The sequence below is a fragment of the Rhinoderma darwinii genome, chromosome 4 (genome assembly GCF_050947455.1).
Source record: "Rhinoderma darwinii isolate aRhiDar2 chromosome 4, aRhiDar2.hap1, whole genome shotgun sequence".
In the NCBI taxonomy this organism is placed as follows: Eukaryota; Metazoa; Chordata; class Amphibia; order Anura; family Rhinodermatidae; genus Rhinoderma; species Rhinoderma darwinii.
Genome location: NC_134690.1, coordinates 194,665,506 through 194,691,352, shown reverse-complemented (window position 1 = coordinate 194,691,352; position 25,847 = coordinate 194,665,506). Strand labels below are relative to the sequence as shown.

Sequence of the window (25,847 nt, the reverse complement as noted above, 5' to 3'; positions counted from 1 at the left end):
ACCTAATCTGGCTTAATTGTAATGCTACTGTGAAAAGAGCCTTAGTTTTGCATATATCCTCATCATTTTGATGACATCTGTCACGATCTGTCACGATCTGTGGGTGTGTGGACCCACTGAACCGCACCGCCATAGCGGGATGGCAGCTGGCCAAACTGCAGTGTACCAAGTCAATATATATATATAGTCCAAAGCACAAGAGAACCTGTGATAGTCCAGACAGTAGCAAGATGGGATCTTGACAGAAGGTGATGCAGATGAGACAGATGACACCAGACGTGGTAGATCACAGCAGAAGTGGCCGATGACAAAACTCGACTCCAACACTATAGCAGGCACAGGAACAACTACAACGAGATACAGGATACAGGTAGCAAGGCATGGGAACAACGGGAACAGGATAACACTAAGGGACCATTTTCAAGACTAACAGAGGAATATGAACAACGCTCAGGCAGGGAGTGAAAGGGAAGGGCCCCTTTTATAATCCAGAGTGATTAGGGATAATTTGTGATATAATTCATGTGCATTCCCTGGCCTTTTAAGGCCGGGCACGAGCGTGCACGTGCACCCTACGGGACACAGCCAAGCGGATCGGATGTGAGTGCTGACGAAAGCCAGCACTCACAGATCCATGGCCGCGGCCACGGAGGGGTGAGTAGGAACGGCGGTTCGCGGCCGGTGACACTACAAAATCTATTAATATATCTTGTAGCAGTGCAGCTGCTAAAAGGCTGGATTTGGTGACAGTGTGAAAATCAGAAGGTATTTTGCTAGAGAACGGTTCCCTTCTCTTCATTCAGTATTTAAAAAAAAACTGGAAAAAGAGAACGGTTGCGTCGAATGTAGGAGTAGAGAAAAGTTCCACGTCCATCTTCAGGACAAACAAGGTTTGGGCTGCCTTAGGAGTCTCAGTAGTTGCCAATTGTGAGGTTTCCTTTAAGATCTACGCACACAGTGCTCCCAGCCTGGCGAAAACAAGCATTGCTTTTATGACATCCGATTCTAAATTCATAGGAATTAATATACAGTGAAGGAAATAAGTATTTGATCCCTTGCTGATTTTGTAAGTTTGCCCACTGTCAAAGACATGAACAGTCTAGAATTTTTAGGCTAGGTTAATTTTACCAGTGAGAGATAGATTATATATTAAAAAAAAAAGAAAATCACATAGTCAAAATTATATATATTTATTTGCATTGGGCACAGAGAAATAAGTATTTGATCCCCTACCAACCATTAAGAGTTCAGCCTCCTCCAGACCAGTTACACGCTCCAAATCAACTTGGTGCCTGCATTAAAGACAGCTGTCTTAAATGGTCACCTGTATAAAAGACTCCTGTCCACAGACTCAATTAATCAGTCTGACTCTAACCTCTACAACATGGGCAAGACCAAAGAGCTTTCTAAGGATGTCAGGGACAAGATCATAGACCTGCACAAGGCTGGAATGGGCTACAAAACCATAAGTAAGACGCTGGGTGAGAAGGAGACAACTGTTGGTGCAATAGTAAGAAAATGGAAGACATACAAAATGACTGTCAATTGACATCGATCTGGGGGCTCCATGCAAAATCTCACCTCGTGGGGTATCCTTGATCCTGAGGAAGGTGAGCGCTCAGCCGAAAACTACACGGGGGGAACTTGTTAATGATCTCAAGGCAGCTGGGACCACAGTCACCAAGAAAACCATTGGTAACACATTACGCCGTAATGGATTAAAATCCTGCAGTGCCCGCAAGTTCCCCCTACTCAAGAAGGCACATGTACAGGCCCGTCTGAAGTTTGCAAATGAACATCTGGATGATTCTGAGAGTGATTGGGAGAAGGTGCTGTGGTCAGATGAGACTAAAATTGAGCTCTTTGGCATTAACTCAACTCGCCGTGTTTGGAGGAAGAGAAATGCTGCCTATGACCCAAAGAACACCGTCTCCACTGTCAAGCATGGAGGTGGAAACATTATGTTTTGGGGGTGTTTCTCTGCTAAGAGCACAGGACTACTTCACCGCATCAATGGGAGAATGGATGGAGCCATGTACCATCAAATCCTGAGTGACAACCTCCTTCCCTCCACCAGGACATTAAAAATGGCTCGTGGCTGGGCCTTCCAGCACGACAATGACCAGAAACATACAGCCAAGGCAACAAAGTAGTGGCTCAAAAAGAAGCACATTAAGGTCATGGAGTGGCCTAGCCAGTCTCCAGACCTTAATCCCATCGAAAACTTATGAAGGGAGCTGAAGATCCGAGTTGCCAAGCGTCAGCCTCGAAATCTTAATGATTTACAGCTGATCTGCAAAGAGGAGTGGGCCAAAATTCCATCTAACATGTGTGCAAACCTCATCATCAACTACAAAAAACGTCTGACTGCTGTGCTTGCCAACAAGGGTTTTGCCACCAAGTATTAAGTCTTGTTTGCCAAAGGGATCAAATACTTATTTCTCTGTGCACAATGCAAATAAATATATATAATTTTGACAATGTGATTTTCTGTTTTTTTTTATATAATCTATCTCTCACTGGTAAAATTAACCTAGCCTATTGTACAGCAATAGAAAGCAGCAGCACTCACTAGAAACAAATGTGTAGGTGCCAAGCAAGTCGTCCAGATCCAAGGACAAGGCTTATTCAGCCAACAAGCATGCTTGATAAAGGTCCTATTGTAGGACAGAAACGTCGCTGTTTGTTGGCTGAATAAACCACTTATTTTTCACACTTTTGGAGTGCTGCAAGATTTCTATTTTTATATATATATATATATGTATATATATATATATATATATATATATATATATATATATATATATATAGATCTATAGATATATACAGTGCCCACCAAACGTTCCGGAACACTCTCATAACTTTTGAACGGCTCGGGGGAGAGGGTTGAATAACGGCAAAAAAACACCCCCACCCTCTTGGGGGTGGTTCAGTTGGCGGGGGCAGCAAAATCTTAAATGGCACGGGGGGGGGGGGGTCGAGGTGGGGCTCATTTGAAAGCTCTTTTCAATGCAAAAACGATGCTGCAAACATAATTTATAGTCTTGATTATCGGCTACCGCCAGTGTTCGCATAACCCAAAATGTACCACGCGGAGGTCGCACGGTCGGATTTACATCTCATCGGGGTGCTGGATTAATGTGAGTCCCCTTGCCTCTCACATTAGTGTGTGCGTGTGCATGCGCGTGCGTGTGTGTGTGTGTGTGTACACAGCCCGAGATAAGGACCCCGGGGGTTCGTCATTCCCCCAGTATTCAACGACTCCAAACCCTCTCTGCGCTGCGTGTGTGTTGTCCGGCCAACAAAAGCAAGACCGAGGACATGTATTATGTGTATTAGTACAAATAAAACAATTACTGTATTAAATCAAATGTTCGAACTGATGTCCTTCAACAACTTGACAATGTCCTAAGCGAACGTAAAACGTGTCGATAACGTTATTTATAACATCTGGTGTGATTGAATTTAGAAATGTTCACTATTCTTTCCCGCAGCTCGTCTAAGTTTGCAATCCTAGTCTCATAGACTTTACTTTTTAAATAGCCCCAGTAAAAAAAAGTCTAATGGGGGTCAGATCTTGTGATCTCGGTGGCCATTCTATCGGGCCCCTTCTACCAATCCATTGATGAGGAAAATTATCATTCAGAAGGTTGAGCTCGCAAAGAAAAATGAGCCGGAGCTCCATCCTGCTGATACCAAACATTGCGGAAAGCTTCTCAAGCAATATGTTGAATAGCCGGTATCACTTGCTTTCTTAGCAAATTGCAGTAATTTTCTGCATTTATGTTTCCTTCAATGAAAAACGGTCCTACAATATGATTGAGCAATATTCCGGCCCAAACGTTAACCTTCTGAGGATACTGGGTATGACTGTCTGTCATCCAATGTGGATTTTCGTCTGCCCAATACCTCATGTTCTGTTGATTTACAGAACCGTTTAGTTCAAACATAGCTTCATCCGAAAAACAGGTCCAGTTGAAAATCTGATGATTATCATCAAATCGTGTCATCATTGTATCGCTAAATTCCACTCTTCTGTCATAATCATCTTCGGATAGCTCCTAAACTAGACATATTTTATAAGGATGATAATGATGCCTCTTCAAAATTCGATGGACTGATGTGGCGCTGATATTTTGTTGTGCTCCATGCGAGACAGATGTCTGAGGATTAGCATGTACAGCGAGCAGAACATCTATAGCTTTTTCATCACTACTAGCATGTTTGGGTCTTCCGGATCTTGGTGCGTCTTTAATTGAACCGGTTATTTCGAAACGATGAACAGTTCTTTTAACAGTTGACAATGAAATTGGATCACGAATAGGATAAGTGGCATTGAATAAAGCCATCTCGATAGGATCTTATATTATCTTCGCCATACCTTCTCATCATCAATAAAGTGATCATTTCCGTTTCGGTCAAATGCATTTTGTGATATGACAATAGAAATGTACAAAAATGAAAATTACTCTCCGAATTAGCGCTCTCTGAAATTCACAAGCGATTGTAATAATACGTAATTTAAAGTCACTTTGTTGTGACATTTCTAAGCTCACACACATACACGCGCCCACACACATTTAGGATTTTACCCGCGTGGTAAATTTTGGGTAATGCTAACACCGGCGATAATGAAGATGATAACTTTAAAGTTAAATATCTCAGCAAAAAAAAACCCTATCTCAAAATCGATTGCGGCATTGTTTCAGTATTGAAAAGAGCTTTAAAATGAGCCCCCACTTGACCCCTCGTGCCATTTAATATTTTGCTGCCCACAACCACCCCACCGCCCCCAAGGGGGTGGGGTGGTTTTTGGTTGCTTTAACTGGTAAATTTTATGACCCCATTAAATCCCACCAAACTTAATCCCTCTACCTCGAGCCGTTCAAAAGTTATGAGGGTGTTCCGGAACTTTTGGTGGGCACTGTATATAGATATATCTATAGATATATAATGCTAGTAGTAAGCTTATTCTATTAGTAATTAAACCATTTACTGTTACAAATCCTGTATCTAACCTTATGAACAAAATTGTACTTAGCAATCTTGCATTAAAAGGGTGAACATTTTATAGAGATTTACTTTCTTTTCCTTGTACATTTTGTACTTGCAAAGGATTTACCAGACATAGCTTCTGTGTCGACGCCCGTGATTAACCAGTCTGCATCTGCTCCTAGGTCTGATAGGGTATGTGCACACGAGAAGTGGCTTTTACGTCTGAAAAGACAGACTGTTTTCAGGAGAAAACAGCTGCCTCGTTTCAGACGTAAAAGCTCCTCCTCGCATTATGCGAGGCGTCTTTGACGCTCGTAAATCTTGAGCTGCTCTTCATTGACTTCAATGAAGAACGGCTCAAATTACGTTGCAAAGAAGTGTCCTGCACTTCTTTGCCGAGGCAGTCATTTTACGCGTCGTCGTTTGACAGCTGTCAAACGACGACACGTAAATGACAGGTCGTCTGCACAGTACGTCGGCAAACCCATTCAAATGAATGGGCAGATGTTTGCCGACGTATTGTAGCCCTATTTTCAGACGTAAAACGAGGCATAATACGCCTCGTTTACATCTGAAAATAGGTCGTGTAAACCCAGCCATAGAGTGACTCGATCTGCAACTAATCAGGCTGGTAGGCTGAGGAGTGGGAGAACCTATTACAGCTTAGCCAGACGGAGCTAGCTCCTGCCCTCGGTCTATTTATACCTTCATTTCCTGCTTTTCCTTTGCCTGTGATTCTGTCCTGTTTCCTGGCTCTGCTGCTCCTGCTTGTACTATTGACCTCTGCTTGAATTTGACCCTGGCTTCACTGACTACTCTCCTGCTCTGCGTTTGGTACCTCGTGCACTCCTTGTTTGACTCGGCTCGTTCACTACTCTTGTTGCTCACGGTGTTGCCGTGGGCAACTGCCCCATTTCCCTTAGCTTCTGTGTACCCTCGTCTGTTTGTCTGTCGTGCACTCATTGAGCGTAGGGACCGTCGCCCAGTTGTACGCCGTCGCCTAGGACGGGCCGTGCAAGTAGGCAGGGACTGAGTGGCGGGTAGATTAGGGCTCACCTGTCTGTCTACCTGCCCCGACATTACAGTACTTGTACCTTTGTATATTATGTTCGTTTTACAAACAAAGTTAAGCCAAAAATAAAACTCTAATTCTTCTGTGCACAACAATACCAAATATGAATTTTTATCAAGGTTTTAGGGGAAATAGTTTTCGTGGATTTGGATTCACATCTCTGTATTATAGCCACAACACCTGAAATCCAATGCCACCAGATGAGCACTTTTCTTTTTTACTCTAACATTCTGATACCTTCTCTTTTTTCTTCCAATAACTATGTCACGATCTATGCGCATGTGGACCCACTGGGCCGTACCGCCGTAGCAGGATGGCAGCTGGCCAAACAGAGTACCTAATCAATTTCTATAGTTCGGGTAAGGGTACCTGTGGTAGCTCAGACAGTAGCGATGGTTAGGCTCGGATGGGACCTTTGCAGCAGACACCAGGTGTGGTGTAACACAGCAGGCGTGATCGGTGACACAACACGGCTCCAACTCTCTAAGGCACAGGAACAATGTAGCACAGGATACAGGTAGCAAGTACGGGAACACTGGGAACTGGATAACACTACACTGCGTTCCAAATTATTATGCAAATGTTATTTTTCGCTGATTTTCCTAAATAGTCGATGCAAATGACAGTTAGTATAATCTTCAAGCCGTCAACCGTTGGAGTATAATGCAAATTTTATTGAACAAATCTCCTAATGATAACAGATTTTTTTTTAGAAGTAAAAAACTCCAAATGCACTGTTTCAAATTATTATGCACAACAGATATCAAAACATTTTAAAGGTTGTAAAGAGAACTAAAGTGGTAATTTGTTGAATTTGCAGCATCAGGAGGTCATATTTACAGAAATCAAAAGCTCTTTCAATCAAAAAAAACTTAACAGGCCAAGTTACGTGTTAACATAGGACCGCTTCTTTGATATCACCTTCACAATTCTTGCATTCATTGAATTTGTGAGTATTTGGACAGTTTCTGCTTGAATATCTTTGCAGGATGTCAGAATAGCCTCCCAGAGCTTCTGTTTTGATGTGAACTGCCTCCCACCCTCATAGGTATTTTGCTTGAGGATGCTCCAAAGGTTCTCAATAGGGTTGAGGTCAGGGGAACATGGGGGCCACACCATGAGTTTCCCTCCTTTTATGCTCATAGCAGCCAATGACACAGAGGTAGTCTTTGCAGCATGAGATGGTGCATTGTCATGCATGAAGATAATTTTGCTACGGAAGGCACGGTTCTTCTTTTTGTACCACGGAAGGAAGTGGTCAGTCATAAACTCTACGTACTTGGCAGAGGTCATTTTCACACCGTCAGGGACCCTAAAGGGGCCTACCAGCTCTCTCCCCATGATTCCAGCCCAAAACATGACTCCGCCACCTCCTTGCTGACGTCGCAGCCTTGTTGGGACATGGTGGCCATTCACCAACCATTCACTACTCCATCCATCTGGACCATCCAGGGTTGCACGGCACTCATCAGTAAACACGGTTTGAAAATTAGTCTTCATGTATTTCTGAGCCCACTGCTTGTGAGCATTGTTTAGGGTTGGCCGAATAATAGCTTTATGCACACTTACAAACCTCTGGAGGATCCTAAACCTTGAGGTTTGCGGAACTCCAGAGGCACAAGCGTCTTCAAATACCTGTATGCTGCTTTGCAATGGCATTTTAGCAGCTGCTCTCCTAATCCTATTAATTTGTCTGGCAGAAACCTTCCTCATTATGCCTTTATCTGAACGAACCCGTCTGTGCTCTGAATCAGCCACAAATCTTTTCACAGTACGATGATCACGCCTACGTTTTCTTGAAATATCCAATGTTTTCATACCTTGTCCAAGGTACTATTGTACTATTTCACCCTTTTCCGCAGCAGAGAGATCCTTTTTCTTTCCCATATTGCTTGAAACCTGTGGCTTGCTTAATAATGTGGAACGTCCTTCTTAAGTAGTTTTCCTTTGATTGGGCACTCCTGGCAAGCGAATTATCACAGGTGCCTGAGATTGATTACAATGATCCAAAGAGCCCTAAGACACAATACCATCCATGAGTTTAATTGAAAAACTAATAATTAAATGTTTATGACACTTAAATACAATGTGCATAATAATTTGGAACACGGTGTAAGGGACCATTTGCAAAGACTAACACGGGTAAACACAACAATGCTCAGGCACTGAAGGAAGGGGCAGGGCCCTTCTTATAGTCCAGGGTGAGTGTGGGCTAATTACTGATTTTTTATATGTGCGCGCGCTGGCCCTTTAAGCATGCGCGCGCTGGCCCTTTAAGCATGTGCGCGCACCCTACAGGATCTAGTGGAATGTAGCGGAAGTGATCCATGGCTGCGGCCGTCAGGGGGTGAGTAATCCCGGCAGTCCGCGGCCATGGGCGTTACAAACTATCTCTACTTCCTAGACCCAGACACAATAATAAATTTGCTCCATAATCTTTGCTCCCCACTGACAAAGGGAAACCTGTGCTGTCTTTGTCGACAGGCTGATCTTTGTAATGTCAGTGCACCTATAAGTGTGTTTTGCCATTAAACAGTAGGGAATATATTCAAGTCTGCAGGGAGGGAAATATTAGAGGGTGAGAATGGGTTAAGATAAAGTTTTTGTTATTCCACCTGCTAAGAATTAAAATTGGAGTAAATTGACAATATTGTAAAATATTCAAGAATGTTTATTTGGCCCACAGAGTGTGCATGCAAATGAGTAGCATGAATACAAACACTTCCTGCAACCTAAAGTATTGAAGAATGCCATTCTCCTCTTCCCTTGACATATATCAGATTTAATCATCGGTTTTCCAGTTCTGTGTCTGCACTATTCATACTGGAATGTTTGACTACAGCAAACTCATATTTATGCAACATGTGATGTTTAGAGGTGAATGCTTATCACTAGGAACTGTCTTTGAATCTGTACAGAGGTTGTCAGAAATTGAAAAAAGCCAATACAAATGCCAATTTTTGACATGTTATTATGTAATTTCCATTATATTATGTAATCTGTCAGTTCAAGAGCAGTCTTTCTGAACTATATAAAACTGTGGCTGTGGTTTATGACTAAAAAAAAAGGGATAATTCATACACTGAATTATAGGCTGTTTGGAAGCAAATACCTGATCATCTGATTTAGGGCACATTCACATTTGGCGGAATTGTTGTTGAATTTCACTGCGGACAGTCCGCAGTGGAATTCTGCAGCGGCCGTTTTTTACATTTGTTTCTATACATTTTTAGGAAACTTAGTTCAGACATTGCAGAAAATAACTGCCGAAATCAGGCTGCGGTGCAGAATTTTCCCTACGCAGCATGCTCTTTCCATTGCGGAGAAGAAGCGGAATTTCACTGCGGATTTCAGCCTTTGCGAGGCAAAAACTGAAATCTGTGGCAACTCCGCTGTGATATCTGCAACGTCTGAATTTGCTGTCAAATATGCAAATGTTGGTGCAGATTCGTTGCGGAATTGCCCCAAATCTGCACCAACATTTCAGCGGAAAAGCTCTGCCATGTCTGAACGTGCCCTTAGGGACCAGTTTTATTTATAAGGCCTTATTCACACGAGCGTATTTCACGTCCGTATTACGCACATGAAAATAACGCACATCACACGGACCTATGCACGTCAATGGGGCCACTCAGACATTCCGTGTTTTTCACGCAGCGTGTGTCCGCTGCGTGAAACTTACTGCATGTGCTATACTTGTGCACTTTTTGCGCATCATGCACCCATTGAAGTCAATGGGTGCGTAAAAATCACAGACAGCACACGTACGCACATCTGTGTGCTGTGCTTGATTCACGCAACAGTTGCTAAAGGAATGATTTTGAAAAAGAAAATCACCTCTTTCAGTTTATTTTGCTGACGTGAAACGCGTGACATACTGGTGACATACACGCGTAAAAAACGCAGATACGCAACATACACTGATGTCACACGGAACTGCAACGCAGGAAAAACGCTGCATTTTTTTACGCGCGCAAAACTTACTCGTTCGTGTGAATAAGGCCTAAAACTTAATATTTTCTGCATGGCATAGCTGTGGGAACAATTTCAGAATATTCACTGAATACTAACTGTACTCTAGAGGGAGGGATAACTGCAGTACATTTTGGGAAGGCTGCCTGCATGGCATTATGGGGGAGCAAGCCCAAGGTCATGTGATCCAATTTATACTGTAAAATGTTGGTTGTCGCTCGCCATTGATTGCCGTTTTTCCTCGATTTGTGTGCCAAACCCCCAAAAGTTTCAGAGTTCACCGAATATGATACGTGTGGGAAATCCGCACCAAATTTGGTCCCATCTCTAATGATTAGATTACAGAGGTCGTCTGAGATTAGAAAAAAAGGGGTCTTTTTTTTTTTTTTCCCCCATAAGCAGGTCTACTCTTGTCTATGGGCTGTGTCTGATATTGTAGCTCATTCTAATGAACGTAATACCAGGCACAGCCCATGGATAAGAATGAAGCTGCTTATGGAAAAAAAAAACAAGACCCCTTTTTCTTAGGCTAGATTCACACAGGAGTCGCGCATCTCAGACGTGAAAACCGTCCGACGTACATCCATTCTCTGCACTGCGGGATGCGATATCACGCATCCCCCATAGACTAGAGTCTATGGAGGGATGCGTGAAGTGTGAAAAAATAGGACATGAAACAACGGCCGTGTGAATGGCCACATTGAATTATATAGGTCCGTGTGACGGTCGTTGTTTCAAAAGCCGTCACACGGACGTTTAACACGTTTGTGTGAATAAGGCCTTACAGAAGTCTTTTGTGTTTTACACAGAGAGCGCGCTCCATATATCCCCCCCTGCGTACTATGACGAACCAGTTACGGCGTTTTGCAAGAAGGGGTTAACCAATACCATAAATGGATCCTGAAGGAAGAAAACGTATCTACTCCTTGTTTTGGCTAAAAAAAAAGGCATGTGAATCTGGCCTTATTCTGTTTCTTAAACTTCATAAACATGACCAGTAATGGGCATATATTTATGTTTGGAGCCACATGGGGCCAGTTTTGATTACATTTGTTTTTCATGCAGAAAATCAAGTCTACAGTTTTGCACGACAGCCTATATGAATGTAATAAATGATTCAAGGAAGAGACAGCACTAGACACACTTTTAGGGTATGTTCACACATAACAAAAAATCCACAGAGGAAACGTTCACAAATTGAGAGACATTGCAGATTTTTATTCTGCAGCATATCAACTTATGCTGCAGAATCATTGCACTTTTATTGCACATTTTTCCCACTGAGTTCAAATTGCAAATATTGCAATTTTTGCTGCGAAAAAGCTGCAAATCCATAGCAAAAATCGCAAATAGGAAAAAAAAATACTTCTGTTGATTTCTCTGTGCTGACGATTAGATAGTCAGCGTCTACAGGCAAATAATCATATTATATAAGAACTTTGGAATAAGGGCCCTTTTACACTGGGAAATTATCGGGCAGACAAGCGTTTATAGAACAGGGCAGTGTAAACAGGGCAGTGATCAGTATATGAAACGCTTGTTCATCTGCTGATCGTATCGTTTTAAAAAAACCTAAAATATTATTGTTGTCGGTAGCACATCTCCCTGTGTCCCCATACATAGCTCCTTGTGACAGGAGCAAACGAGCACCGATCAACGAGCTGTCTCGTTGATCAGCGCTCGTTGCCCCTGATGAAATTGGTCCGATGTAATAGGGCCTTAACACTTGTCTGTCTGTGGGTGAGCTACAAATCCAGTCATTAAACTTTCATAGAAAAAAGTGTACAGATAAATCCTTTTATAATCAATGTTTAGGAGCCTTTCACAATGTGTTTTATAGTCTCCATTTGACGTATATGGTGGGAAAAGATCCTGACATTTACGCTAAATGGAGCCTGTGACGGTTGCCAAACAGTGGCACCTGTCACCCATAGGCTATAATGTTATCCCTTTAATTGATACATCATGAACTTTTATGAACCTTTTCATGATGTATCTATTAAACGGATGCCATTATAGTCTATAGGTGATGGATGCCACTGTGTAGACATTTGTATAACGAATCATATACCCATAAGCTTTAATGGTATTAATTTAACGGATACGTTGTGAAAAGCTATTACAAAACTGAAGATGTATCTATTTAATTGTTTACACCCATAGGCTACCGTGTTAAAAAGACATACGTTTCACATATACGCTTTTTTAATGGATGCCTCTGGATAGTCTACTATGCTATTCTATCGAGTGAAAAACGCAATATCTGGCGAATACCACTGACGGATGCAAAACAGTATAATGGGAGCCTATGGGTATGTTTTACATATGCACCGGGAGCTTTCCTGATGCTTATATCACATGGGTAGTTAAAACGCTGTGTGAAAGAAACCTTAGTTGTTATTTACCTTCATTACATTTGTCTGTCAATATTGAGTTATTAAGGATTGATAGAAATATTAAAGGACATGTTGTTTGTAAGCTAAAATGTTAAACGCAATAGAAAAGTAGCAAAAAGAGGGAATATAATATACAAATAAAATAAGAAAAAGCAAAGGAATTACCAAGCAGTGAACACACCAGCCAAAGAAATATAAATAGTAATGATTTATAATAGATAAACCCACAGAGAAAAAAAATGTAACCTAGGTATTTGCGGAACAGTTTCCAGCTAAGGTGATTTGCCTTTCTACATAACTGTAGTCTGATGACCGTCTTTCCTTGGGTTATTTCAGAATATATTTCCCTTAATGAATGTGGAGTTAACCCAGGAGACAATAAAACATTATTAAAGCAGTATTTCCACAATTTAAATCTTTTCGGCGAATCAGCTTGTAAATGTTGCTTTATTTCTATAGGGAATAAAAAAAAAAAAAGGCAATATGTTTTACATCTATATTTCCACTAAGGGTTTTTAAATTATTAAAGATGTACTTGAAGTTTCTTCATCTCTGAGACCTACGGTAGATGTTCAAAACTTAATGTAGGCCGATAAATTAATTGACAGTATCTTAACAGCAATGTGTGTTCAGCTTAGTTGCATATACTGTAGTTACAAATTAAATTGGGAAAAAGACAAAAATTATGGTCTACCTCAACACGGCTTACAGTCTGATTACACTTGCCCTATGAGTAAGAATGGTACTTTATGCAGAACTGAGGAAGAAACAATGCACTGAAACTGCACTGTGTGATCAAAGCCTAAGGGTATGTTCACATGGGTCGGATACGCTGCAGAAATGTCATCTGAATATTTGCACTAAATGGTGCTTTAATTTGGTGCATATTTTCGACCATATTGACTGCCTATACCGATCTCTTCTGGCAGTGCCATGGCATAGCTGCCTTGCTCTTTCGGCTGCACTGTGTTCAGACTCCTCCTGTGATGACGTTTTATCAAACGTGTTTGCTACAGCCTGTGATTAAATGATCAGCACAGGGGACCGTCTGGACACAGAGCAGCCGGGAGAGCAGGGTATCACACAAAGGGTATGCCCAGACGTGGCGAAGTTCTGCATACACTGTCCGCATCAATGCCGCACAGAATCTGCGTTGCAGATTCTGTTGCGGCTTTGCCTAAAATGGGCATTAAATTGATGCGGACTAGCCGTTGCGTATTCAGGGGAAGAGGGCTTCCCTTCTCTCTATCAGTGCAGGATAGAGAGAAGGGACAGCCCTTTCCCTAGTAAAAGTAAAAGAAATTCATACTTACCCGGTCGTTGCCTTGGTGACGCGTCCCTCTTTCGACATCCAGCCCGACCTCCCTGGATGACGCGGCAGTCCATGTGACCGCTGCAGCCTGTGATTGGCTGCAGCCGTCACTTGGACTGAAACGTCATCCCGGGAGGCCGGACTGGAGGAAGAAGCAGGGAGTTCTCGGTAAGTATGAACTTCTATTTTTTTTACAGGTTGATGTATATTGTGATCGGAAGTCACTGTCCAGGGTGCTAAAACAGTTACTGCCGATCGTTTAACTCTTTCAGCACCCTGGACAGTGACTATTTACTGATGTTGCCTAGCAACGCTCCCGTAATTACGGGTGCACACACGTAGTCACCCGTAATTATGGGAGCCCCATTGACTTCCTCAGTCAGGCTGTAGACCTAGAAATACATAGGTCCAGCCAGAATTAAGAAATGTCATGTTAGTAAAACCAATACGCTCCGCAGCACACATAACATCTGCGGACTTCATTGCAGAATTTTGACTCTGCATTGAAGTCAATGGAGAAATTCCGCAATGAGTCTGCAACAAGTCCGCTACACGTCCGCAACAGTCAGTGTATGCTGCGGACACCAAATTCCGCACTGCAGCCTATGCTCCGCAGCGGAATTGTCCGCAATGTGTAAACGAACCCAACTAAAAAGCTGTGGAAGACAATGGAAAAACGTGTACGCTGCGGATTTCCAGAACAATTCCGCCACGTCTGGTAATGCCCAAAGGCAGCGCAACGAAAGGTAAGTATAGGCTTTATTTTTTGTAACCTGAGAAATTTGCTGCATATGCAGCACTCCGCACCGCAAGTCAATTTATGCACTTATACTGTGCAGAATTTTTCTGCAGTGTGTGGATGGGATGTGTTAAAATTTCTTTCACTTTGCTGCTACTGTAAAATGCCTTGGACTTTTGACTCGCAAATCTGGACAGAAAATCTGCAGTGTATATGCTAAGTGTGAACATACCGTAAGGCCATGTTCAGACGTGGCAGAATTTTTCCATTGCAAGTGTTGGTGCAGATTCGGGGAAATTACGCAACAAATCTGCACCAACATTTGCATATTTGACAGCTAATTCAGACGTTGCAGATATCACAGCGGAATTGCCACAGATTTCAGTTTTTGCATTGCAAAGGCTGAAATCCACAGTGAAATTCCGCTTCTTCTCCGCAATGTAATGTGCATGCTGCGGAGGGAAAATTCTGCAGTGCAGCCTAATTTCCGCACAGTTATTTTCTGCAACGTCTGAACTAAGTTTCCTAAAGATGTATAGAAACAAATGTAAAAAACGGCTGCTGCAGAATTCCACTGCGGACTGTCCGCAGCGGAATTCAACAGCAATTTCGCCACGTCTGAATGTGCCCTAACTGTTGTAAGTTCTCATGTCAACAGGACACTAAAGTATATCTAATATAATGCTGCAGGAACTCTAGATAATGTGCTAGCGATTCTTAGCAGTTATGTTTGCAGCAGTGCTTACTTATTAGAAAGATCCTAGGTGACAATAACCTGATCGCAAAGTGTCCCCCTGCTGGGACCCCAAGTGATCAGCTCTAATCTATGGGGAAACCTGACAGTAAGGGCTTATTCAGACGAACGGGATATACGTCTGTGCAACGCGCGTGATTCTCACGCGCGTCGCACTGACCTATATTAGTCTATGGGGCCATGCAGACATGTGCGTGATTTTTACTCAGCGTGAGTCCGCTGAAAAAAAGTCACGACATGTCTGTTCTTTGGCCGTTTTTTGCGCATCACGCACCCATTGAAGTCAATGGGTGCGTGAAAACCACGCATGCCACACAGAAGCACTTCCATGCGACCAGCGTGATTCGCGCAACAGCTGTGAAAATGATGAATGAAAACAGAAAAGCACCACGTGCTTTTCTGTTTACAAACATCCAAACGGAGTGTCATAATGATGGCGGCTGCGCGAAAAGCACGCAGCCGCGCATCATACGGGGCTGTCACACGGAGCTGTCAAGTGCCTTTTGCACGCGCAAAACGCACACGCTCGTGTGAACCCGGCCTGAGTGTTCAATTTCCCTGCAGATAATATTGGCCCTCTTAACCTATTCAGGATCGGGCTATTTTGAGCCTTTAGGACCAGACATCGTTTAGCCCTTTTTAGCACGTGTTAGTTAAATGGCTATAACTTTTTTATTTGTTGGGCTAACGACGTGATTTTCGCGATGTTTTTTCCATAGACAATACAGGTTTCTTTTTTTTATCGTTTTATACACATCCTTTTTGCTATTTTAGAATTTTTAATCTTAAAGTTTGAAAATAATAGTAAAAAAATAAGCTTTTTTACTTTTCAGCTATTTTTTGGGTAATAAAATAGTTTTAGCCTAAAATAGACCTTTTATTTGTGATAGTCATTCTCTACCGTAAATTTGAATATATTACATGTCTAGGGTAATTGAGTCCGGGCTAGCGTTACGACAATGATTGGCGGGGGGAACGTTTTTTTTGGGGGTGGGTATTTTATGTGTATTTATTACAAAAAAATGTTGCACTCTACTTTACTTTTATTTTTTTATTACTATGGTCTGTCCCTCAAAGGTCAAAAAAGACCTTTGGGGAACTTTATATATATTTTTTCTTTCTTTTACACCATGTTTTTCCACTGTAACTGGGGCTGCACAGCAGCCCCAGTTACAGGGGAAATCAGCCCTCTCATAGTGACGATTGTCACTAATAGGGCTGTGCTGGGTCTAGTAAGACCTTGCAGCAGCCTGTCACTAATGGCACCCGGTGATCATGTGACCAGTCACATGAACACCGGGAGCAATAAAGACAGCGGCGCGGCCGCTGCCTCTTTTCCTATACACAGCGTTCATTGAGCGCTGTGTACAAGTGATCAGAGACGACAGAAGCAGCAAAAGCTGCTTCTATCCTCTCCTGAGGGTCCCCGGCAGTCACCGACAGGCGGAGACCCGACATTCAGCTGCCTGATCGCTCGGGCAGCAAGTTAAAACCCGAGCCGTAAAAAGTCTATGGCGTGGGTTTTAAGGACCCTGACCGCTGGCCGTAAAAACACAGCCAACGGTCGGGAACCAGTTAAAGGTGACCGTGGGAATATAATTGTAGAGGACAAGCGGAAAGCTGAGATAATAAACTTGTACATTTTATCGGTGTTTACTGCTCCCAGTGCCAGATATTCAGGGGGACAGTAATAAAGGCTCTACACACAATATTACCTGCTTAACATAGGAGGAAGTACAGCGGCATCTGAGCAAATTAAATATTGATAAAGCCCTTGGCCCAGATGAGTATTAAGGGATTTATGCTCGGTAGTTGACAGACCATTGTATCTCATCTTCTTAGACTCTCTTGTAACAGAATCAGTGCCATTTGGATTAGAGGACGGCTGATGTTGTACCAATATATAAGAAGGGTAAGAAAGTGGAACCTAGTAACTACCATCAAGTTTGACATCTGTGGTATGTAAAATATTTGAAGGTATTCTAAGAGATAAACTGTAAAAGTATTTTAGCGGTGAATAATCTAAAAACTGATAACCAGCATCGTTTTATAAAAAACAAAACAGGTCGTGCCTAACCAACATCTTTGGTTTCTATGAGGAGGTAAGTGTAAATCTGGATGATGGTCATGTGGCGGATTGTGATATACCTGGATTTTGCAAAAGCATTTGACACTGTACCACACAACAGCCTTGTACTGAAGCTACAGAGACAGGGACTTGTGGAAATTGTTTGCACGTGAGTAAAGAATTGGTTAGGGACAGAAAACAAAGAGTCATTCTAAATGATATACACATTTAAAATGGGCTCAAGTCAGCAGTGGAGTTCCACAATGATTTGTGTTCGGCCCAATTATTTTTATTCTCTTAATTAATGACCTTGTGGATGGGATTGACAGTAAAGTGTCAGTTTTTTATTATGCTGCAAAACTTAGGATGCTTAAAATTCAGCATGGTTATGAAATATTTCAAAAAGACCTAGATAAGCTGGCAGCCTGGGAAAAAACATGGCAGATGAAATTTTATGTTGATAAATATAAAGTAATGCACCTAGAATAGAATAAATGTATATACGTTAAATGGCATAAAACTGGGGATAACGGAACCAGAGAAGGACCTGGATATTCTGTTTACAAGTAAGATAAACAGCAGCACTCAATGTCAAGCAGCCGCTGCAAAAGCAAATAAGATTTTAGTGTGTATAAAAAGAAAGAAAAAAACCTGTGTTTCAAACGTAATATTACTCCTCTATAAATCTTTTGTAAGGCCACATCTTGAATATGGGATTCAGTTTTTGGCATTTAAAAGGGGCTTAATGCTTATTTAATGACAAATGGCATTCAGGGTTATATTAATCTGGAAATAAATGACGTATAATTGATCTAAAGATGGTTTGAACTTGATGGACTGATGTTTTTTTTTAACCTATGTAACTATATCTAACTACAACAAGTTGAGTGAAGAAAATGGAAAGAGATGGATCTTCTGGAGTCGCTGCTGCGTGGTACGATCAAAGGAATATCAGAGAGATTTGGTCTGATATAAAATCTGTTTTATTGGAACAAGGTGGCTACGCGTTTCGACGCTGAACAAGCGTCTTCCTCAGGCCATGTACTCCCGGACTTTGCGTTTTTTTCTCTTCCTGTCAAATTGAATCCATTACGATATATAAGGATCAGAATCGTAATGTGTACATGACCTGAGGAAGACGCTTGTTCAGCGTCGAAATGCGTAGCCACCTTGTTCCAATAAAACAGATTTTATATCAGACCAAATCTCTCTGATATTCCTTTGATCGTACCACGCAGCAGCGCCTCCAGAAGATCCATCTCTTTCCATTTTCTTCACTCATCTTGTCAAGCGGTTACCTATGTGAACCGGTTCGGATCTGGCAGCAGCACTTGTGGATTACTCTTGCGACTTATACCTTTGGCTTTAGGTGAGCATGGTAACTTTTTCCTTCACCTGCTTAACCTATTGACCTGCACCATGTGGCGCCGTGTTTTTTGCTCTTCCTTTAACTACCACAAGGAACATTTTATATTACACAGTGCCCAATGAATTCAATGGGCTGTCTATGTAACGCAGTACATGACAAGTTCTCTTGAGAATGATAGGCTCCTTGTAGCCGTTCTCCACTTAATTTGCATTTCCTTTTAATGCATTTTTAGGTGCGTATTTTACATTTTGATACGAAAACAGGTGTGAATTATCTGCTACAGATTTTGGTGTCTTTTTTTAATTGACTTGTCAGATACAATGGGAGCAAAACAAGATAAATTGATATGCTGTGAGTATTGAAAAAAACACATTGCAGGTCAACATACATGCAGGCAAAATTATGAAGCGTGTAGATGTGATTACTTGAAATCTCGTTTACTTTTATGGTACTGTATTACGCTGCAGATTTGCTGCAGCAAAATCCAAGCAGCAAAACTGCAAGTTATATACATCGTGTGCATGTGGCGTTATACTGATTTTCTTTGTATAGGGCACAAATTGAGGCTTTACCTGCCACTACTCTGAGTTTAAGACATGATAAATAGTTTCCTGCTCAATGTTGGAAAACGGTCACAAATTATTGCGCAAATATGGCATATAGCAAAATGTGCTATTTCTTTAAAGCCAGAAAATTTGTGTAAAGCCCTTTATAAATTCCCCCTTAAATGTTTCATCTGCAGGCATGAGATGTGAGAGAGTATTTCCATTGAAAGTCAGGCTATGTAAGTTAATGGCAGGAATGGAGGCGCAGTCGACTACGCTATTGATTCTGCCGATAAGATGGAAACCTTACGGAACAGAGACAAACGGAAACCATTAGCAATGGAAGCATTACCATTGAAATCAATGGTAATGCAAACGTGAAGCTATGGTTTCCGTTTGGAAAGGTCTGACGGAACCCATCAACGGAGCCTTGGTGCAGATGTGAACGAAGCCCAAAAAACATTGAAAGGTTAAAAATAACAAAGAATAAGGGAATAAATAAAAATACATAAAATCAATTTTAATAAGAATGGATAAGGGAGAAAAAAAAAATGAATAAAATATAATCAGAGTAATAAGAGTAAAAAGAGCAAACAATATGCACAAAGCAAAGGCATGGATCTAAATAAGGAAAAGGTAATAAATAGGTGAATATAATGAATAACGTTGATTGTCATGATGTCTTTAGTAGCTTAATAGTTAATATTTTGTAATCCTCACAAACAAGAAGTATGAAAGCATGTCCAGTAGTTTTCTTTCTCCCAATATATATATAAGTAGGGGAGCATGCATAGTAATACCTGAAATCCCACCGGAATATAAGCATTCTTAATTTACTCATGCTCAGTACTTATGAGTAAAATCTTGACTCAAAGGGGTTATCCGGGGACCCAAAATATCACGTAAATCACCAAAAACACTCTTACACATCTTTCCTAATGTCTGCTAGTCATTTACACTTAAAAAAAATTATTTTGTTATATTACAAGTCCCGGCATCCCCTTCTTTCTCCTCTGCTTTACTAGCTCCGCCCACCCCTAGCCTCTGCTACTGTTCTTTCATGTCGAGTGTCACAGTGCCGGCCCCTAGTGGCCATGTGATTTAATGACCCACCGATACGAAAGACCTCACTCGATCACATGGGGCTGTGTCGGCGCGTCATCAAATCGGAAGAAACAACATACTTCTGGCTATAAGTGACAGCATTCTGAATCAGAGAGGGGCCAGTTCGATAAGAAGAAGTATATAGGTAAGTTCAGATAGGGCAGATACGCTGCGTAAAGGTACACAGTGTATCCGCCCTGGCAGCCGCAGGCAATTCTGGACGAAAAACCGCACCAAATTGTGGTGCAGTTTTTCGTCTGGAATGTCCGCTGCGGAAGACAAAAGAGTAAAAATAAATACTTACCCTCTGATATCCTGCAGACTGGCCTCCTGGGATGACGTTTCATTCCATGTGACCTCTGCAGCCAATCACAGGACGAAGAAGCACAGTATTCTGGGTGAGCATACGTTTTTAGTTTTTTTCTGAGATGCGATTTTGGTGCGGTTTTTCACCTAAAATTGCTTACAGCTACCAGGGCGGATACACTGTGTACCTGCTGCTTCTGTATTATGCTTCGGATTTTCCGCAATGGAATACGTTGCAGAAAATCTGCAGCATTTAGTCTACGTGTGAATTAACCCTATTGGTAAGTTACTATATACACTATTATATATATACTATGTACATACAAATCCAATTCTAGATTATTTTATGTCGCCGGCCCTGTAAATTGTCAGTTATCCCTGCCGGGCTATGGGCCAGAAATCTTGTTGTTTATGGCTTTGCTAGTAAGCATAAATTTCTAAATAAGTATGAAGTAAAGTATTTGTATTTATCTCAAAGAAAAATATAAAATATAAAAGATAAAGCTGCATAGTTGCGTTTATTGTACATTGTTGGATAGTGTTTACTGCTCCATCATCACTTTTATCATCAATAGATTTTAAATGAAATTCAACACAAATAAATAAACACTGCCAGCAAGTTTTTAAGTCTTAAAAACTGTATTCAATGTGCTTAAAAGAGCAGGATAGATTCCATTTCGCTACCAACCCCCAAGAGTCTCTAATACAACATAGTACTACTAGATCAAATTGATATACAATACGAGCAAACCTGTTGGCAACAAAAAAAAGTTTGTAGAATGATACATTTTTAGATAGCGTAACAATGAAGTAGTTAGCTGAAAGGTACACTAACAGGGTGTATATTTATCCCTGCATTATGTGCCTCGGGGCTATCAAATGTTCACTGAAGTGTAGATATGACAGGAAGAGAGAACAAGAACCGTAATATGTCAAAGAGTAGAAAAGGTTAATTGATCCCACAAGACTCTGTTTAGCCTACTGTAAGAAGAGCTAGAAGAAAATCACCGTGAACCTGTGTTGTAAGGAAGTGCGGAACGGAAACACCATAAGCCAATCTTATACTGATTACAGAAATCCCCTCCACATATCAGTAAAGACTGAAAGTGTATGGACTCATCTTGTCTTACAAGTGGTGAAGTATCATTCAGCAACTAAAAGAACATAACATGCCTGCCTGATCCCTTCCTTCAAGTTTCAAATACCCCTTCAAAAATTGAAGCCATTTGGCAGTCACTCAACCAGCAGAGAACACAACATAACTAGGGTATTAGCGAACTACTTTGACATAGTGCTTGCCCTTATTTCAGGGTATATTTATACGGTCTTCCTCTAAATTAATTAAAGGGCTCTCTCAATCAGTGACTCCTATCTCTATTAGCCACAAAAGTGGCTCTAAGCTGTGGAGGCTCCAACAGGTCAATGCATTACATGGACAGTCCATTGATTTCAATGGGCTTTGTGTCATGTTTCATTAGGGGAAATAATTACTTAGCGACTGTTATTCCCTGCAATAGCGGCTCCACACTGGGAGTCCTGGCAGCGGGAACCGCCCCTCCACAATCTCTTAATCCTCAAATTAAATGATCATCATTTTAATTCTGAGATTATAGCTTTTAACCCTATTAACTTAAACAAATGTTTTCAAATTAGATAAACATTGTATTTTTAGAGATGTGTCCTTTCTTACCTTTCCTGATATCTCTACATATCCTGAGATGTGTGGCGCGAAATGACCAGAAATGAAAAAAAAAACCATGATTTTGCGATACTTTGCCACGAGAGGGTCTATGCTATATGTGTTAATGTGTGGCCGCCCAGTGGTTGTGATGTGGGTTGCAGTATGTCGCAATATTGTATTGAATTTGTTTCATGAGACAATAAAGTCCTTAACCGAATTCAAGCAAAGTTAATGGTGGACACATCTGTATGGTTAGTTTTTACAAGCCTTTAAGGAAAGGTGCCCCCTATTTACTATGAGCTGACCCATGAAAAAAATCATCAACTCTTGTGGAGATCTCCATGTGCCATTTATATTCACAGCTTGTGTGGACACTGTATGCTGATGCATGCACCAACACTTCTGGTCCACCATGTCTGGGACCACTATCTACTGTATCAGGAGTGCAGGGTCTTCTAAACCTTGTTTGCTGATGTAATGTAGGAATTATTTTTAATGCTGAGGTGTTTCTCAGTGAAGTCAATGGGGAAAACTAGTGCAATGCTACAACAAAGATAGCAACAGATAAAGAATATTGCCGTTTTAAAAACGTAAACCTTGTGTAAACTATGTAGCAAACTTTGTTACTTTTAAAGAGGATCAGGAAAGGTATAGAACATCTCACTCGTAATTTTTCAGAACTCTTTCTATTGACAATTTAAAAGAATTAAGTTTTTCACTTATTGAATTCATTTATTGAAAACGAAATCAGTGATTTATTTTTAGCCTTCGGATAAAGATAAATAAATAATAAATGTCAGCAGTTCACAAATAAAATTCAAGTACTACGGCACAAAATGTGTATTCATTTCTTGTTTTAATTTCTTAATTTCAGAGAAAATGATTATGAGTGCCCAACCCCCATCTATACAGAACTTATACACGTCGTCCACTTCTAATGGCATCATAAACATTATTGCTGTCAGTGCACATGCAGGAAATATCATCAATAAGGTCTAATAGGAATAGACCCTATTGGAAAGTGATTGGCGCCATTATAAATGGAGTTGTCTTTAGCCCGACCTTACAGGGCCATGATTGTGTGAGAGCTTGGGCCGACCAGAGGATTCTCTGGTACTTTTGTCATCCGATATCACCTTGCCCTCCTGCTACATTCCCTGAGATCAGATCTTGAAGACTGAATTTAGAGCATAATTGAAAATCCCTTGTATTCTATGAATTCTCAATGTGGGAAGAGATCTAAAAAAATATATATTTTTTCAAATATTTATGAAATTCTGGTGTGAACATTGACTCATTGTTTGTCACCATGGAAAATTTACTTTATCACTTACCAGGACAAAGAGGCAATATGAAGCTTGCTCTTGATGTTCAGGGATGGTGGAAAACACTGACAAAATTAAGCAGCTGAAGACAAGAAGAAAACTGAAAAAGATAGAAATAAATAGTGTTAATGTAATGTTTTTGTAACATTAATTTTAGTTTAAATATATTATAAATGTATATCATTTAACATTAGCAGTAAAGGTACTTATCAATCATTACATATAAACCATTCATGAACCTCATAGCAGGAAAAGGTCGTAAATAGTGTCATATCTCAAATCTGCACATTGGAGAACCCACATAGTAGAGCTAGACAGCAGAAAGCCACCACAGTCTTTTACCCTATAAAGCAAAAATATTCACTCGGCCTTTTGGATATATGGCTGATACAACTTTAGAAACATCAATCCAATTGAAATAATAAAGTAAAAATTCAATGCTATTGTGATAATGAATTCATATTAGATAAAGTTCCATAAGGTCTTTTCCATTCGGTTTACATTGCTCTTTGATGGCCTTAAAGTAGCATGCTGCAATATTTTATCAAGTAAAAAAATACGGAAACTTGATAGTCCTTTATATGTCAATGGGTGCCATTAGTATCCATTAGGATCCGTTAGACAATGGAGCATAAAAGATCTTTTATGGCTCCTGTAAAAACGGAAGGCATAATAAAAGTGTGAACAAAACCGAAAGATTTACACAACGTCATGCTTGTGCCAAGACAGGGCAGGGAAGGTAACTGTCTTGAAGGCAATGGAGAAAAGAGAAAGTCTACCCACAGTGCACTCAAATTCAGGACTATGTTTTGAGGCAATGTCTGAAATCTGACCATCTTTTTTGCCACCTTTTTAAAATGCTTCCCACTTCACATACTTTGTTTGAGTATATGTCATGTTTATCCCAACATGACATAAATCTTCTACCAATCCACATTTGTATATGTAATAATAACAGTATTCAGCATAATAAAGTCACACAATGCTTCTGCTCCACAATTGATTGGAATAATGCCGACCTTGCTCTTGTTGGGGGTCAACAACTCTTCAACCTTGATGAGCGCAGGCCTACCAGTAGCCGAGCAAACCTGTTAACATTTAGCAGGATCAGCTGGTTCATTAATACAGACTGTTAGCAGCCATTGCCGCTTAGGTTCTAATTAAAAACATAAGATAATAAATATTTTGTGCTTCAGACTTTGCAAATAATAGGAATCTAAAACAAGGAATTTGTTTTTAATAGGTTTTATAATATCATGAGATCCTTAGGATACAAATGTTACATAATATGCAATTTTATGCTATATACAATAGTGATGTGTTAACCATTTATTTTAAAAGAAAAAACATTCCTTGTGCCTACAGAAATCACATACAGTATAGACGACAGTATATGTCATGTGCAGGGCCGGCCTTAGGCTAGATGGCGCCCCATGCGAAATGATCTTTCGGCGCCCCACCTCCATCATTAACCCCTTAATGACCGGGCCTGAAAACACCTTAATGACCAGCTAAATATTTCTGGTTTTGCCTCTCTGCCTTTCAGCAGCCATAACTTTTTTATTTTTTCATTGACGTGGCTGTATGAGGCCTTGTTTTATGCGAGAGAAATAGTATTTTATTTCCCCACAGTTTGGGGGGTCCAAAAAATTTTTTTTACGGTGAGGAAAAAGCGATTCTCGGCATTGCTTTTCTTGTTTCACGCTAAATAACCCATTCAATTAATTGTTCAGGTTATTACGGACGTGTAGAAACCTAATATGTGTAGGTTTTTTGTTTTTATTTAATGTAGGGGCAATAAAATGTATTTTATGCAAAATAATGAATTTTTTGGGGACTTTTTTTCTTGTTTATTTATTTTTTTTGTTACTTTTTTTTTTTAATCCCATCAAGGGATCAAGGAATAACTTTATTTATAACTTTATTTTTTACTTGTAATGTATTAGCATACTCCTGTATGCTAATACATTACACTGTGTCATTATGACACAGGCTGCTGATCGGGCAGCACATAGTTTGCCCGAACAGCAGGCAAACAGAACAGACAGCCCTGGGGTCCTTTGTAGGTCCCCAGGGCTGACTGCAGAGGGATTCCCTGGTGTTTGATCGTATCACCGGAATCCCGGGGATGCAATCAAAGAGGGGAATTCCCTTTGATCATGCCACGGTCACGGACCGCGGCAATCAAAGGGTTAAACAGTTGGAGTCC

At 40.8% G+C, this 25,847-nt stretch overlaps 1 protein-coding gene and 1 long non-coding RNA gene across 3 annotated transcripts in view; one reads left to right on the top strand and one right to left on the bottom strand.

Moving 5' to 3' along the window:
• KCNQ5 (potassium voltage-gated channel subfamily Q member 5) overlaps positions 1 to 25,847 on the bottom strand; it is a 660,896-nt gene that overhangs the window by 336,377 nt on the left and 298,672 nt on the right. For both annotated transcript variants that reach the window (XR_012883164.1, XM_075862030.1), the window contains exon 2: positions 23,648 to 23,738. Coding sequence is in view for 1 of the 2 variants with exons in the window: in XM_075862030.1 (XP_075718145.1) it covers positions 23,648 to 23,738 (91 nt within the window). In the remaining variant the exon portion in view is untranslated. The remainder of the gene's footprint in view (positions 1 to 23,647; positions 23,739 to 25,847) is intronic.
• The window catches only part of LOC142759636 (uncharacterized), a 58,798-nt gene continuing 45,157 nt past the window's right edge, over positions 12,207 to 25,847 (top strand). The window contains exon 1 of the long non-coding RNA XR_012883165.1: positions 12,207 to 12,351. This is a non-coding gene — a long non-coding RNA (uncharacterized LOC142759636). The remainder of the gene's footprint in view (positions 12,352 to 25,847) is intronic.